Source organism: Protobothrops mucrosquamatus, unplaced genomic scaffold (genome assembly GCF_001527695.2).
Source record: "Protobothrops mucrosquamatus isolate PMUCROS unplaced genomic scaffold, P.Mucros_1.0 scaffold990, whole genome shotgun sequence".
Lineage (NCBI taxonomy): Eukaryota > Metazoa > Chordata > Lepidosauria > Squamata > Viperidae > Protobothrops > Protobothrops mucrosquamatus.
Genome location: NW_015387229.1, coordinates 37,801 through 55,485, shown reverse-complemented (window position 1 = coordinate 55,485; position 17,685 = coordinate 37,801). Strand labels below are relative to the sequence as shown.

The following is a 17,685-nucleotide window of genomic DNA, read 5'->3' as shown; positions in this document are numbered from 1 at the left end:
TTTGAAATGTGTCCAGTTCATTGTTCCATGGATCTAGAGGAGAGGATCTAGAGGAATGTAAGCCCAAAGCAGCAGTGATATTTTGAAACCCAGCCGTGTTCTGGTATAAAGGCAATGTCTCTCAACTTTTACCCAATTTAAGATGTCTGGATTTCAACTCCTAGAATTCCCCAACTAGCAATGCTGGCTGAGGAATTCTGGGAGTTGAAGTCCAGCCATCTTAAGATGGCCAAGGTTAAGAAACATTGAACCATAATGTTTACCTTAACTCCTCAAACAAAAAGGAAATGCCAGGACTGAAATCCAGACCATAAGGTGTTTTGGATGACCAGCATTTGAAATTCGCCTTTAAATCTGCAGAGAGCTAGAATCTGCCCTTGTGATTGAGCAACCATTTTTTAATCAGTGTACAAGGTCTGCTAAATCATTTATTGAACCTCAAATTATAGGAAACTCCTTTGCCATCTTACCTTCTGCCTTTTGTCCAATGCAACCTTGTGATAAATATTCACAACTTGTTTAGACATTTATCTATCTATGTATGTATCCTCAGGAATAAATTTCCTCCCACGTGGTTAGTAAAGCATAGCTTGCTAGAATGAGGAGTGAGAAGTCATTCACGTTTACTTGCTGTTATTTGATGTGGATCCCGTCTTATTCGTCCACAGTTAATGAAGGTGTGTTGCCAATTTTGGCCATAGACAAACATTCATACACAAAACATTCCTAATATTGGCCTTAGTGCTCCCGGCCAGATAATGCGTGAAATGAGATGGCTTTTAGATTGCTAAGTCATTCTACTGAGTTAGGATAATATGGACTAATTCTCTTGACACATTTCTGAATTTTTATCTAGATGACCATGATGTTTTATCATTCCTGACATTTCAGTTGACAGAGCCTGGCAAAATGACGGTAGGTGTCTTTGGATTATATATTTGTTTTGCATGCTCAGTGTGGGTTTTGGAAGAAAAGGTGTTTCTCCTTTTGTTTTAGTGCTTGAGAATTAACTCTTAGTAATATGCAGAGCGAGCATTCCCAATAAAACAGGACAGTCATTTGCAACTGTGTTGTATACCAACTATGCCGAAGGCTTTAAAAAACAGGCTAATTATAGATTTGCAATGGAATTACAGACTTAATATGTTTTGTGGTCTTTCCATCTTTGTTAATTACGTCAGGAAAACTGGGAAGATTGGAGAGGTCAAAAACAAAAGTTAGAACTAGGAGTGCTTTAGCCTTATTCAAGCATTAATCAGCACATAATTATGTTCCCAGAAGGAGGGGAATGAAGCTTTTTTCACCCAGACCTCTCCTCATTGTTTCATCGTCCTCGCTGGCCCTGGGGTTTTTTTTTTGCGCTAAAGCAGCAGAGCCTTTTCTGTGCACATACATACAAGTCTTTGACTTACAGTCGGTCACTTAACAACCATTTGAAGTTCTGATGGACCTATCTGGGGGGGAGGGGGAATTATGTCCCAGATCCAAAGTTCTGACAGTCAGCATCCCTCCATGACCTCATTTCCGGCACTTCGGGTATTGGCAACCGGGCTTCATTTACAGCATCCTGTAGTCATGTGACCACGTTTTATGATGGTTTTCCTGAAAACCATCAATAACTTCCAGCTTTTGGCAAAACCACACCCGTAGCAAAGCATTGGTTTGCTTAATGACCACAGCGTTCACATATCAACCATGCTGACTTGCACAATCATGTGACCAACCCATTTTGCGACCATTATGAGTTATAATGACTATGATGTCTAGGCTCCATTATGGTTGTAACTCAAGGACTCTACACTTCTCATGAGTTTAGAGCAGGGGTCTTCAAACCTGGCCCTTTTATGACTTGTGGACTTCAACTCCCAGAATTCCTCAGGCAGGCACACTGGCTGAGGAATTCTGGGAGTTGAAGTCCGCAAGTCATGAAGGGGCCATAGTTTCCCCCATGCTGGCTCAGGAATTCTGGGAGTTGAAGTCCACAAGTCATGAAGGGGCCATAGTTCCCCCATGCTGGCTCAGGAATTCTGGGAGTTGAAGTCTGCAAGTTATGAAGGGGCCATAGTTTCCCCCATGCTGGCTCAGGAATTCTGGGAGTTGAAGTCCTCAAGTCATGAAGGGGCCATAGTTCCCCCATGCTGGCTCAGGAATTCTGGGAGTTGAAGTCCACAAGTCATAAAAGGGCCAGGTTTGAAGAACCCTGGTTTGATTCAGCAGAATCTGCAATTGCATGGGTAAAGCAGGCCCCCTGTTTCAGACTTCTCTCACAAGTGACAGGATAAATAAAGCCTGGCAGGAAATAAGAGGTAAAAATCGGGGACTACAGAGCCATAGTCCCCTTTACATAAAGGCAGTCAGGTAGCGCATATCAGCCAGTTCAGCTTCTTCAAACTGTTCCTTGGACGTCCCAAAATGTTAACTCCGAGTGCCTGATGCCAGTAGTGCTTGTCAAATTTCAGGATGCCTTTTTACTCAGAATTGATTTCATAGCCTCCACCAGATGCAGAAATTGCTGAAAAGGAGAAAGAGAAATATCAAGAAGAGTTTCAGCATTTCCAGCAAGAGTTGGACAAAAAGAAGGAGGAATTTAAGAAAGAGCATCCAGACATGCAAGGCCAGCCAAGTAAGTAGTCAGGTGATAGAAAGCTATCTTTCTTAAATAGGCATTCTTTCTGGTCTGTTGGCAAACAAGGTTCCTGGCTAGACAGTCCATATGAGAATGACTAGAGCAGGGGTTTCCAACCTTGGCAACTTTAAGACTTGTGGAATTCTGGGAGTTGAAGTCCACAAGTCTTAAAGTTGCCAAGGTTGAGGACCCCTGGACTAGAGGATCTTGTAGATCTATGATTTTCACAGTAGAGTCCAGAGGGAAAATGAATAAATGATCTTTGGTTTGCAATGCATTCAGTCTGCTATACGCATCAATTCCTTTAGCATGTAGGTAAACTACACAGCAGGGGAACTTACACTGCTCCAAAGCATATTTTGGTTGCTTCCAAAACCCCTCCCTCCCCACAAGTGTGACCAAAAAGGTCCCTTTTGCTTAATTTTGGATTTTTGGGGGATTGCAGGGGAAGGGGTTTAACCCTTCTGAAAATGGATATGGCTTTTGCCTATTTTCAGATTGTGGCCTTTAACATGTCATGAAAAATTAGTGCAGCCTTCAGACCCACAGAAACTGCGAGTTTACCTTTGCCAATTTGCGACTTTATTTTCTCTTTTTATAATGCAGCATCTTAAAACTGGTTTAAAAGATGAGAAGAGTCTAAGTTGCTTGCTGTTATCAATTGTTCTATCAGACTCCCCTTGGAAACCACTTATGGACTTTGTGCTTGTGGTGGGGAAAAAAATGAAACTTTGACTTTGGGTTTTGCCAGTTAGATAGGTTTGATGTTATAGAAATGGCTCGTATATATTATTATACAAAAGTAAAAAATTGAGGTCTTAAGTTACTACTGTCATGGTTCCGATAGATGAAACCAGTAAAAGAACTTCAAGGCAAGAATTCTTCCTTAAAGAACATTTTATTAGGAGACAAAGTATCGGCATTCTCTGTCGTCCCCTTCTTCTCTTGCCCTCAGTCTTTCCCAGCATTAGGCTCTTCTCCAGTGAGTCCTTCCTTCTCATTAGGTGGCCAAAGTATTTGAGTTTCAGCTTCAGGATCTGGCCTTCTAAAGAGCAGTCAGGGTTGATCTCCTCTGGGACTGACTGGTTTGATCGCCTTGCAGTCCAGGGGACTCACAGGAGTCTTCTCCAGCACCATAGTTCAAAGGCCAGATACAAAGTAACAAATTGCAATTCCCTCCCCACACAGGCTGTCATAAATCACATTCACATTAACACAAAACACAGGCTTTTCTCTCCAGCCCTTCAGCCCGCCAAAACCTTATCAGAACACGTCCTTGAGTTCTCACACTTCTACATTGTTATGGCTACTAGCTAAACCCTCAGGCATTTACCCCACCCCTCTTTCTACATCTGAACTCTAAAAGAAGAGAAAAAGCACGTTAAAAGCAAAAGTAAAATGGCTGCTGATTCTCAATTGTCAGAGCGTTGACATCCATTGTCACAGCGTTGACAACTACCATATTATACTGCACCAAAAGGAGTCGGAAATCAATGCTTTTTTTTCTTTTTCCTTCTGCCCTGCACATTTTTCTACCTCCCCTTTTCCCTCCTTATTTTTCCATTATCTTTATTTTTTTTGTATGTTTTGTATTTTATATTTTGATAAATCAATACAATTTGTAAACTCAAAATAGTTCCTTCAGATTCCCCGGCTTTGTCTTGCAAACTCACCTCTCCTTTGAGACTGAAATTCTGCATCCACTCACTTGGACGTTATGCCCTGTTAACTTCACTGAGACTCCTAAATGGGAGTTACTTCAGGCACAGATTAATATAGGCCAGGGGTAGGCAACCATAGCTGGCTCAGGAATTCTGGGAGTTGAAGTCCACGAGTCATAAAAGAGCCAAGGTTGCCTACCCCTGATATAGGCCTATGCTATTAATGAAACATCACAAGTAGACAGGTCTTATTTAGAACTGTTTTTGTGTTTCCCTCTGACTTGTGTGTCTTACTGAGAATGTCTTAGTTAAATTCCGTCAAAATAGAGCAAGTGGTTAAGCATATGCTTAAATGCAGTTATGTTGGAACTATTTGACCCACCAGAATGTCCCACTTGTGTGGGGTTTTTTTTCTGTTTTTATGATTTTGTAATATAAAATGCAAAAATGCAAAAGCCAATAGTAGGAAAAATAGCGGAGGGAAAGGAGAAGTGTAGAAAAGAAGGGGGGGGGCATTGACTTCCGACTCCCTCTGGTGCAGTAGAATAAAACAGTAACATCAAACATCATTTTTTAACTTTAATATACTAGTATAAACTAGCCGTTTCTATAACTACAAATCTAATCAGTAAAACCCAAAATCAAAGTTTCATTTTTTTTCCACCTTAAGTACAAAAGTCCAGAAGGAGCTTGGTTTTTTTTTTCTTTGATCGAAGCAGTTGGTTTAGCCATATCTGCTAACTCCATCAACTTTTGCAGCCATTTGTCCATTGTGGGGATTGAAATGTCCTTCCGTTTTTGTGCATAAATTAGTCTTGCTGCCATCAACATATATAACATCAAAGTTCCATTTTCCCCCCAAGTCTTTTTCCATTAAACCCATTAATTTTTCCATTAAAGGAAAAATTTCTGGTTTTATCTTTATGTTCATTTTAAGAACTTTCTGTATTAGAGTATGGATCCTACTCTAATATTTCTTTGCTTTAACACATAAATGATAAAAGGTCCCTTCTTTACATTTACATTTCCAACATTCATTCGAAATACCTTTATACACTCTGGATAATGTGTCTGGTGCTAAATACCAGCGATACATCATCTTGTAAAATATTTGCTTTTAAATTGTAATGTAATGTAAATTTTAAACCTTTCATCCACATATTCTCCCATTGTTCAAGCATAGGGAAAAAATCGCCCCAAAAAATTCCCGTTAAAATTCCCATTAAAATTACTAACCGGAAGAATTTATAAAGGATAATTAAGCCAAAAATTATATCTATAATAACATAATAACATAACACCAAAAATACTCCGACAATCGGCGGGACTCAGGATACTCCTCTTCCCGCCCCATGTTTAATTTAATAATAATAATAATAATAATATACATTATATGCAAAATTCCTTGCCCACTGAATCATACAGTGCTTTTACATGTTCACTTTCCAAATTCAATTTCAATAACATTTTATAGACCTTAGCAATAATATGTTCATCACTACCACACAGTGAAATTTCCTTTTAACAAAGTCAAATCCGTGACTCTTTTTACCTAGTTTAAATCTTTCTTTCAATTGTAAATATGTAAACCAATGGCAGACATGCCCTCCTAATTCTTGTGTGTGTGTGTGTGTTTTAAGTGGACGATATCTTTGAGACGGTGAGTGATCGTGAGCTGAGACAGATCTTCGAAGGCCAAAATAGAATTCATCTGGAAATAAAACAGCTCAACAGGCAATTAGACACGATTCTGGATGAACAGAGAAGATACGTCTCTGCGGTAACAGAAGAGATTTCCAAAAAAGGGTCAAATGTCCCTGGCCATCAAGGGCAGGTATATTGTTGGTGCATATGTTACTCATGTCACAATTCTGTATTTTGCCGGTTTTGTCCTTTTCAGTAACAGTTTTATTCTCTGTTTCTTTTTTGTTTTTAAATTACAGGCTCCCCAGTTAGAACTTGACAATATCGTAAAAACTCAAGAAGAGGTTCTGAGAAAAGTTGGGGAAATGAAGTAAGAATTCATATGTGGAAATGATAACATCCCAGCTTATGTCCAATAGAGGTTTCACATTATTATATAAGATTATTGTTGAGGTGTGAACTACTATAATAAGTAGAACAGCTCCAAAGGAAACCCTTTCTTTTTGTTCATTGAAACTCCACAATTTCTGTTTATTCTTAGATGGCTTATCCATATACAGTTTTTTTTTTAATGACTCTTAGTGTTACTAATGTAGCAAATACATTTGAGGTCCTTATCGCAGTGCTTGAGTAAACAGTCATATAACTTACTAGCTGTACCCGGCCACGCGTTGCTGTGGCTCAGTCTGGTAATGGAATCGTAAAATCGTAGCGTGTGTTGCTTTTACATCCAACAGATGGCGCTGTTTTTCAAAAAAAGCATGTTTTTACCTGTCACAGGTGTGACATCTATATAATAGTAGGTATATAAAAACGCGCGTATTCAAATGCAACGTTGTGTCAAAATTTCAAAGCAATTGGTGAAGAACTTTCGGAGATTTAAGATTTTGAACAAACAAACATTTACATTTTTATTTATATAGAAGATTATGATGGAGTGAAAGGAGGATAGGAGCCTGTGAGATCTACCATCTTTGCAGCAGAACATCTGTAGGATGAAGTTTATTGAAGTTGGAGGAGAGGTTGAGATAAGGATTTGATTAAGTTCTGGGTTCCTTGCAGAAGAAAAGATGGCTCCTGAGCTGTTGTATTTTGGAGTGCTTGTCCAGCAAGCAGTTCCTCTGGCTATTTTATACTAGTTTTATTTTATGGATATAGTCAGAGTGTCAAGGTTCCGACAGATGAAACTCTTCAAAAGAACTTCGAAGCATTGTTTACCTTAAAGAATCTTTTATTCGAGAAACAAAGTATCGGCACTACATAGTTAAAGCCAAAAACTGAATTCCCCTCCCCTGAGCACAAAGTAACAAAGCACAATTCCCTCCTCCAATTAACAGTCGTATATCACATTCCCCAATTAGCTTGAAGCAAGGACTTTCTCCCCAGCCCTCCAAATCTTTATCAACTCTGGGCGCAATAACCTTGGATTCCCATGGCTGAGTTATTATTGTTATGACTAACTGGACTCTCATCCACATTCCCCCTCCCAGCATCAACTAACTCTAAAAGCAAAAGAGTAAAATGGTTGCATTTCCATCTGTTGTCAAAGCAAGAACATCAGCATTGACACAGAGCATGTATTTTTTCCTTCCAAGAGTGTGAATTTTATGCTGTGGAAAATAAGTGAGGACTTTCTGAGCAGTGATTTCACAAAGAGAGACTGGGGGAGGAGAGAGAGCAGGGAAAAGGAAAGGAGAAGGGGGAAGGAAAGGAAGGAAGGAAGGGAATGCTAATACTCCCTGCCAGCTTCCTGCAAAGAGTCAAATTCAACTCACAATTTTTTTATTTAGGAACTACCTCTGAAATGATGACCCAGTGGGACAAGGGTTGGCTGGTAAATTGTATTACATGACCAGCAGTATTTAATGCTGAACATGCAAGTGTGGTCTGCAGCTGGGTACCATTTGTTACACAAAAATACTGCTGTCTCCATATAAATCACATTCTCCCCATCAGATTCAGAGTAATACAGCTGCAGTTTTTCCAGCACTCTAGTCAGATTGGGGAAGATGAGTTTTCCTCTGACGTTTTCAACAATTGCTGGATCCTAGGCAACCTAAGCAACTCATAGAAACAGTTTTAAATAATATTGTGTACCAAAGCACACACTCTTGTCATTTTGTCCCTGCATATTTTTGTGTTGCAAATTTTAAAAGGTGTCCCTGGTTATTTAGTCTGAGAAATCTAACAATAAAGCTCTTGCTAGAGCTTTCAATTCTAATGGATCAATTCAAATGGAAAAGTCCCTGCTTCAATGTCAAATATGCTAATTGTGCCCATAGTGATTTTTTTTTTTTTTAAACTTGATCACTTGCCTTTTGGGGAGAAAATGAATGATAAAATCCAGGGATGAAGCTGAAGGCCAGAGAAGCAAAATGCCACATCATTGGGTGATCATGATAATTTAGATAACGAAAAGCTAGGCGTAGCTTAAATTGCTTTTAATTTTTCCAGTGTGTATCTTTTGTCACAAACTCGCTGGGACTTTTAAACTATTTACGTCTTGAGGTTTTAAAAAATGACATATTTACGTCTACAAATCAAAACAATTTCCTTGAAATCATTTTTCTCCATGTTTTTTTTAAAGAAAAATGATACTTACCCTGATTATAAATTTTCATAGAGTCATTAAAACTTATGGAAAGTACATGAAATGGCCTCAGGTTAATGACTTGATAAATGATCGAATTCTTGCACAATAGCAGTATATTTTGTTACAGAAAGTGTAATTATCATCATACAGTGTCATAACAAACAATGTTTATTTTAAAAGTTCAGGTGCATCAAATGGCTTCTCTAACGTGAGCGTCCTTGACTCTCTTTCCAGAAATTCCATGGGGGAAACCCTGCGGCTAGTCAGTGGCCTTCAGCACCACCCAGGTTCCTCTGGTGGGGTCTACGAAACTACCCAGCATTTCAATGATATTAAGGAACATCTCCATGTCGTAAAGAGGGATATTGAACATTTAGTCCAGAGGAACATGGTATCTATTGCTATTTTTGTCCTACTTTTTTTGGGGGGGGGGAGGTGTCCCCAAAGGTCAACATGATGGCTGAGACTGCAAAACCCTGCCCCCTTTTACACTAGTGGCCAAAATAGTGGAAACCTTTTGGAAAAAGTGTACAGTAGAAATGCCACCTTTGATTAAGTTTCCACCAATTTTTCTTCTAATTTCTTTATAATGTAGTTCACTTAATAATACTATTTTACATCACTTTCTGGGCAACCAGTCAACTCTTTGCACCATTACTTTAATTTTATTACATTTTACAAGCTCACTAAATGAAAGAACACAAAAAAACCCCAACCAACTTGATAGTGATCACATAACACACTGGCAAATGTCCTCCTCTCAGCTTTAATATAAGACATCAATAACTGAATCCTTACTGTGATCTGATTGGCTCATTGCCAAAACAAGATGACACTGATTGGCTGTCTAAATACTCGTGCTCATTGGCTACAATTAGATGAAGGCAAGCTACCTGATATTAACCTAAGCAAGTTGTGCTTCCTTTTTCTGGTGATTTGGCTATAACTTTTCATAGAATACAGTACAGATAACTGAACAAACTTTGTTGCATTATATTCTTGATTAAATTATCTTTCCATTGATATATAATTTTATGGTACTACTCCAAAGAAAAAGTGGTGTTATTAGCCATCAAACCTCAAAAATACACCTTTCCCAAAAGGTTTCCACAATTTTGGCCACTACTGTAATTGTAAAAATGGCAGAGGACTTTAATTACATGGTTGCAGTTATGTCTTGACTTTTCCGATCTCCTCTGCGGATGCTCCAGTGAGTCTGTTCACTGTGTCCCAAATGCTTCCCTATGTTGGAATCTGAGAAAGGGCTTCCATATAAAATGGCCAGATGAAGTCTAATATTTTTATTCATCAGTATTCAGATAATAAAACTCCACTCTTCAAATGGCAATAAGTTTGAGCATATTTGAATTATTTTTTTTCATGGAGGAAACCTAAACTTCCAAAGTCCAGGGACCACCCCAGAACCTCTGCAATATAGATAATCCTCACTTAACATCCATTTGTTTAGCAACCATTTGAAGTTGAATGAAAGGATTTACCGGCGTTCCTCAAATCCTGCCATTGCAATCAGTCCTCAAAATTCCTGTTATTAAAACATGCCCACGATAGCATAAATGTGGGCCAACCTGCCAGGCCCAAACGACCATAGCCACACAGGAAGACTTCAAATAACCATTTTATTGCTCAAGCCTATAACACAGGAATCTTCTCAAACTGATGGTTTTATACCTGGATAAAACTAGATAAGGTTCAATGGCATTCAAGGGAGGGGGTAGACTTCACCCTCTTGTGCCCACATAGGAATTCCAGATTAATTCCCCATTTGACTCCTCCCTGGCTTGGCCAATCTCTTGCCAACATCCTTCACTTATGACCGCATTTGGTTATCTGCCTACCTGCTTCTGCCAACTATTCCCGCCATCCAGCAATGCCACATTGCACACTACTACTGTAACACTCAGAACCTTCTTTCACACAACCTTCTTTTGCTCCAGTGCAGCCAAGACTTCTCTTGCATGCTGGCCAGGGCCTCCATTTGCACCTCACCAAAGACCTTTCACAAAAAAAGGCCCTGGGTGGAAGGGCACTTCATTTGTACCAGTGCAGTCCCTTCTAGCCCATTAGAGAAGCCCCTGGTTGCACTGGCACAAAAGAAGGCCACGTGAAAGAACGGTACAGTGTGGCACACAATGCAGCGGGTACAGTGGTGATGGGAAGAGGTGGGCAGAGCTGGTAGCAAGGGGTAAGCAGGCAGCGAAAACAACAAAGATGATGGGAGAGAGGCGGATGGAGGAGTTGAAATGAAGGGAGTTCCTTCTTCCAAGAACAGTTTGGATCCAGGTTGATCCTTGCTTTGGCTTCACTTGGTGACAGGAACTGGGATTGCTGGAACTGCCACTCTAAGCTGAGCAGTCTCATGGGATTTTGCTTGATGACCACATCACTTAGTGAAGGAATTGCCATCCCAGTTAGGTTCATTAAATGAAGACTACCTGCACTTGATGTTAACTTACAATTTGTAATCTACCAGAAAGTCTCATGGGATTTTGCTTAACAACCACATCACTTAGTGAAGGGATTGCCATTCCAGTTAGGTTCATTAAATGAAGACTACCTGCACTTGAAGTTAACTTATAATTTGTAATCTACCAGAAGGGAGTATTCACCTCAGTATTTAATGATTTTAAATTAAAGCTAAATGAAAGCTTTATTCCGGCCTTAAGCATTTCTTTGCCTGGTCTGTGCTTGGAATATTAGTCCTTATCACATCACTCAAAAGCCCTTGGCCTGGAAAAAAAAAGCTGTCCAAAACAATTTCATGGCTTTTATGGGTTTTCTGTGGTAAATCTATTAAATCCTTTTGACCTAATGAGAAGCCTGTCTACAACTTGATAAATTGGCATCTTTAATGATTTTGGGCCAGAGACAGAATCTCACATACAGTAATAGGGCAAGGACTGAGATTTATGATCTGCTGCTACATCTCCTTATAGCTGCCCTTTCCTGGCCTTGAATACTGATAAAGCAAATTCTCCACAAACAGCTTTTCTTGGGGAAGGGAAAGGCAGCAGTAATACTAGAGAAGGGGCAACAGGGAACCAGCACTATAGTTTGGACTAGTGCAGGGGTAGGCAACCTTGGCTCTTTTATGACTCGTGGACTACCCTGGCTCAGGAATTCTGGGAGTTGAAGTCCACGAGTCATAAAAGAGCCAAGGTTGCCTACCCGTGGACTAGTGTATAGTTTACAGTGCATGGTTTAAACCAGTTTGGTCTTATGATTAAAGCACCAGGCTAGAGACCAGGAACCTGTGAGTTCTAGTCCTGCCTTAGGCATGAAAACCGGCTGGGTGACTTTGGGCCAGTCACTCACTCTCAGTCCAACCCACCTCACAGGGTTGTCATGTGGAAAATAGGAAGAGGAAGAAATATTAGGTATTTTTGCCACCTTGAGTTATTTATAACAATAATAAAGGGATAAAAATAAATAAATACAATATAGTGGTACTCCAAAAGTACTGCCTGGACTTTTCTTTCGTGGGGTTTTTAAAACACACAAACACACACAACATGTTTTAAAGCATGCGTGCACAGCCATCAAAATGATTTTGAGTACACTCATCGGTTCGGCTTGTTGAAAAATCATATCATCGTCTTGTTTGTTTTTCAGCCATCAAATGAAAAACCTAAATGTCCAGAGTTGCCACAATTTCCATCATGTTTATCGACAACGCACTTCTTTGTATTTGTAGCAATCCAGACGCTACTCTTTATTGGTTACATCATGTACAGGTAAGTGTCAACTTGAACACACGTTGCAAACAGGGATGATGACCCTGAGGAATAGAACTGAATGAATGGCTTAGAAATGAACCTGTCTGTTCTGAGCAAACGCTAAAAATTTACGAGGCACAAAAAACTAAATTTTAAGAAACACAAGAGAGAGACACCAGTGGATTTAAGATGCCGGTCCTTGGCACAAACGCACTTTTGCCATTATGTTTGTGGAGTTTTTGCTATATAAAAATGCTTAGGAATTTTCAATTTTTCAATATTTTTTTTAAAAAGTTTATAATTCACATTCTCACTGTCAGATGTAACTACTTAGGATCCCTTTTGGTCTTTTTGCTAAACATTTTAAAGCCCACACTTCTGGGGAACTTACAAAAAGAACCGTCACTGAGGAAATACTTGGTTCTCACACGCTTCAGCAGTCTTTTGAAATCGGCATTCACAAGAATATAGAAAAAGGGACAGGGTGGACAAGATTTTAAGCCCTGGAATACACGTCTTTTGCTGTCATGGAAATGCATAAGTCAGTGGTGGTAAACCTATGGCACGGGTGCCAGAGGCGGCACTCAGAGCCCTCTCTGTGGGCACATGCACTGTCACCCCAGTCCTAGGCCTTCAGCTGGGTTTTATAAAACCTTTTCGCTTTAGGCCTCCGCCGCCGTGTACAAAAAAAAGGTTCAATCAATCAGCCAATTTCAACTCGCGGGGAAAAAAAAGATCTTGCAAAGTTGGAATTGATTGATTGAACTTTTTAGTCCCACCCAGTCTGCTGTTACCACCGCAGCCACGCCCACCCAATGGGCCACACCCACCCAATGGGCCACACCCACCCGGCACCCGACGATGCATAAGTGGGTTTTGGGTTGCAGTTTGGGCACTCGGTCTCTAAAAGGTTCGCCATCACTGGCATAAGTGTTTGCGTTTCTCCCTCCCCTCCTCTCCTTTCATGAGTCTTAAATATGGAGTCAGAGTTGGGAGGGGCTCCTGATTGGGGAGGGTTGAACTGAATAAGCTGAAATTGGATCCAAGGGGGTCTGTGTAAAAGACCGGGTGAGGAAGCAAATCTTTCTCAACATAGCTTTCACTATAATATTGTTATGTGAATAAAACTGAGAGGACAAAATATTAAATAAGCTGCCTAGCGCTCCTTGAGGAAAGATTGAAGTAGAAATGTGTAATGCAAGAACTGTGGGGTCCTTGGTGCTCTCTGAGCTTGGCTGTTTTCTTACAGATGCTTCATTACCCAAGTAGGTAATTTAGTTGTGTAATAAAACATCTGCAAGAAAACAGATGTTTTATTGTGGGGTCCTCTGAGAACACCGAGGACCCCACAGTTCATCCCTCAGCTACAAATACTCTCTTCTACCGGCAACTAAATAAGTTTTTGCAAACACCTGCAAGGAAAAATTAAACAACATCTTTTCCTGTCCGTTTCATGAGGTATTTTCCTTTTGCAACATAAAACAGATAGAGCGTGTTCCTTCTTTGTCGCATCGCACTTGTGTCTTAAGCATTGAGGTGCTTCCGGGTTGAAAGCATTAGCCGTTGTCCAGGGGGCACCCAGTTGGGAGCTCTTTTCATATTCCCGGCAGGAGCTGGAACGAAGGACAGGAGCTCACCCTGTTCCACAGCAACACTCAGCTCTCGAACACAGGCTCACTAACCTCCCAACCCAGCATCCTACCCATGTGAACCACTGTGCTCTTAGCCTTCTACATCAGTCTAATTAGTTTCTCACTACAAGGTATTTTGTGGGAAATAATATTGGTCTAAATGGCTCGGCTTCTGTCAGTCACTTCGCTGTGATCTGAAGCAATTGTTAATCTTATTTCAGTAGTTAGCCTAAGTTGGTTTGGAGACTTTGACGACTGTAGTGAGCTTAATTATTTTAGATTAAAGTACTAAAAAAGCCACGTTCAGCCCAAGAAGCTTATGGAGGGGCTGCCCGGCCGCCGCCTCCGAATTCCAGAGCATTCCTGGTTCTGAAAGAGTCACTGCCTTATTGAGACAGACAAAAAGCTTTCTAAAGTCAGTTGAGCTAATGGATTTATCTGTCTGTTGTGTCTGCAGGAGTCAGCAAGAAGCAGCCGCAAAGAAGTTCTTTTGATGGCCCCTCTGTTGTGCATTCCAGAGGTGCATGGAAAGCATTGCACTAGTTGGAGAGGAGGGAAGGAATCCTTAGTGTTGAAAATGCTTCAATATTTTAAATTATTGAGTTCTTTTTTAATCAAGTACCGTGAATTATGGATTGCGGTGTAATAAAATGGACAGATTCCAAGGCAGAAAAGAGGTAAATTCTGTCTTTTGAGTATCCAGGAGAGATGGGTCGATGGGGGGAAAAAAACTTTACTTCATTGTCAAAATACATCCCAAGTAGGGTCTTGGCCCAGGAGTATATCTCACACTTATTTTTACATCCTTATTTGGGGAGATCATGGAAGGCAGAAAGACTTGCTGTATAATATTTGTTGTATGTCTCAGAGAAGAGGGGAAGCAGGCAGGCAAGCAGGCATTGAGGTTCTGAAACTGCATTCCCCTTTAAAGCTATAAGAGTTTACAAAAAAATAAAAATAAAAATCATGTAACCTTGTGGGCAGCATTAGATAAGCAGAGTTAGATATTGCCGATTCAACTTTAAAAAAAAAATCTGTTGAAACAGTGACAAGCAGGAATATGGAATGAGGAAGTTTGTAGAACAGCTCAGTTCTTAATGGTGCAATTTTTCTGTATAGAAAAAGGTAGGCGGGAACAAGCTCTTTTTAGCATGTTTTGATACAGTTATTTGTATTCATTGTATTCACATCGATCATAACTTTTGTAAAAGTGTTTTTTAAACTCTCTTCAACGAAGAGATCCTAGCTTGCATGATCTTGAAAGTCATCTGACTTGGGAGAGAATATGAGACAGCAGTGATCTTCAAAATGTATCATTGAATGTTAAAAATCAAACCGACCTTGCATTGTGTTCTTCAAAGTGGTCCTCTCCAAACCAGGGATATTGTGTGTAGACACTGATGGCATTGTTAAAAAAAAATTCAGGCTTGTTCTGCTTTTGTTGAACCAGTATTGTTCTTCATTCTCAAGTATTCTTAAGTCTTAGCCACTAATTATGTAATCCTTCTTAAGGTTGTTCCAGAACAGCCAATGTGATTTTACTCTGCCCTGCATTTTGCCTATATAGTATTGACTTGAAACTTCATTTTTACGCACGTAGAAATCCTAATAGAATAGTTTTCCCAAATTGCCAAGTGCTCAAATTCCTCTAAACTTAAAATATTAAAAGGTGAGCAATGTTCATTGTATCCAGTATTACATATTTTGATGGCATTGTTTGCAGTTTTGAGAAACAGAACAAATCTATGCAATTCTCTCCCTTTAAAGATTTTGGCAGCGTTATGTTAGGATTCATAAACAGGACGTTTTCCACCAAGTTTTGAAAAACAAGTAACTAAAGAATACCTTCCTACAACTCACAGTTGAGGACAAATAAGCAGACTTTATTTTTCTCAACCCAAATCATTCTATTTCACACCAGCAAATATTTTTACAGGTGCCTTGGACAAATTAAAACCAAATGTATGTTGTAAAAATGGTCTACTAAATCAAGGGTTTGTGCGATTAGAGTTTTCATGAAAGAAGACACTGCTTTCTTTTGTGCAGAAAAAAGTGGATTCTGTTGCATTATTTTTCTTTGGAATATGCTTGGATCATGATGCAAATCTTGTAGATAAACATCTATATTTTCTTTCAACACAATGTGAATCTACCCAGCTGAGAATTAAAATATTGAAGCAATCAGTGGTATTGTATCTTGTGTTCAGAGGGTAAAATACAGTAAAGCTGTACTCAGAAACATTGTTAGACTTGAGCTAATATCCCAACAGTAATTACCGGTAGTTCCCCAGCAAGTGAACAGATTTCAATATAAGGTCCCTGAAGCCCTCACAAATACATGAAATGCACATACTTGTGAAAGGTTATTACAACATAACTTGCATTTTCACACATGTATAGTTTCGTGTGGCATATAATGAAACATTTCTAGTCTCATTTTGAATTTTGGTAGTAATATAATGCACATTTTATTACCTGTCTGTAGTTTTAATTATTTTACAGGTCCATAATGAATAATGATAGAAGAGGGACAGTTTGGGATAGTGCAGGGGTAGGCAACCTCGGCTCTTTTATGACTCATAGACTTCAACTCCCAGAATTCCTGAGTCAGCATAGCTGACTCAGGAATTCTGGGAGTTGAAGTCCATGAGTCATAAAAGAGCCGAGGTTGCCTACCCCTGGGATAGTGGATAAGCATTGGTGGTGCAGTGGTTAGAATGCAGTACTGCAGGCTGCTACTGCTGAGTCAGCAGCTTGGCAGTTTGAGTCTCACTGGCTCAAGGTTAACTCAGCCTTCCATCCTTCCGAGGTCGGTGAAGTGAGGACCCAGATTGTTGGGGACAATATGCTGACATTGTAAACCACTTAGAGAGGGCTGTAAAGCAATGTGAAGCAGTATATAAGTCTTATTGCTGTTGCTATACAGCAGGGGTGACAAACTTGCCGCGTCATGTGTCATGACGTATCATGACTTTTTCCCCCTTGCCGGAGCTGGGGTGGGTGTGGCTTCCTCGTGACACATCCAGCCCGCGGACCGGCAATTTGACACCCCTGCTATAAGGCATAGGCTTTGAGTTCTAGTCTCTCCTTGGGTACTGAGCCAGTCACCCTGAAGAAGGAGGAGACCATGGCAAACCAGTTCTAAAAAATCTTGCCAAGAAAACAGCAGGGACTTGTCCAGGCAGATGCTAGGAGCCAGGACAACCCAAAAGCATCTGCGTGTGCACACATCAGACACACAAATGCCAATAATTGCAGAATTCTCTTTAACTGGAAGTACAATTCATGTACTGGTGAGGTGCAGTTTTTTATAGAAACTTTGGAAATCTAATTGCCAATTCTTGTATGTTTTTGAAGAGCACTGTTCTGTTTGTGTGTTGAAAATATGTTGAAAAAGAGTGCAGAGAAGAGCAATAAAGATGATTAGGGGACTAGAAGTTAAAACATAAATGGTTACAGGAACTGGGTATTTCTAGTTTAATGAAAAGAATGACTAAGGATGACATGATAGCAGTGCTCCAATATTAAAGGGCCTGCCACAAACAAGAGGGGGGAGTCAAGCTATTCTCCAAAGCACCTGAAGGCAGAACGGGAAGCAATGGATGGAAACTAATCAAGGAGAGAATTAACCTAGAACTGAGGAGAAATTTCCTGACAATTACAATTAATCAGTGCAGCAGATTGCCTTCAGAAGTTATGGGTGCTCCAACACTGGAGGTTTTTAAGAAGAGATTGGACAGTCATTCGTCTGAAATGGCATAGGGTCTCCTGCTTGAGCAGGGGGTTGGACTAGAAG

At 40.0% G+C, this 17,685-nt stretch overlaps 1 protein-coding gene across 1 annotated transcript in view; it reads left to right on the top strand.

The window, feature by feature from the left end:
* The window catches only part of LMAN1 (lectin, mannose binding 1), a 25,312-nt gene extending 9,239 nt beyond the window's left edge, over window positions 1–16,073 (top strand). The window contains exons 7-13 of the mRNA XM_015819794.1: window positions 857–915; window positions 2,491–2,623; window positions 5,928–6,121; window positions 6,231–6,301; window positions 8,759–8,915; window positions 12,155–12,276; window positions 14,347–16,073. Coding sequence (XP_015675280.1) covers window positions 857–915; window positions 2,491–2,623; window positions 5,928–6,121; window positions 6,231–6,301; window positions 8,759–8,915; window positions 12,155–12,276; window positions 14,347–14,383 — 773 coding nt within the window. The 3' untranslated portion in view covers window positions 14,384–16,073. The remainder of the gene's footprint in view (window positions 1–856; window positions 916–2,490; window positions 2,624–5,927; window positions 6,122–6,230; window positions 6,302–8,758; window positions 8,916–12,154; window positions 12,277–14,346) is intronic.
* Window positions 16,074–17,685: the final 1,612 nt, after the last annotated feature.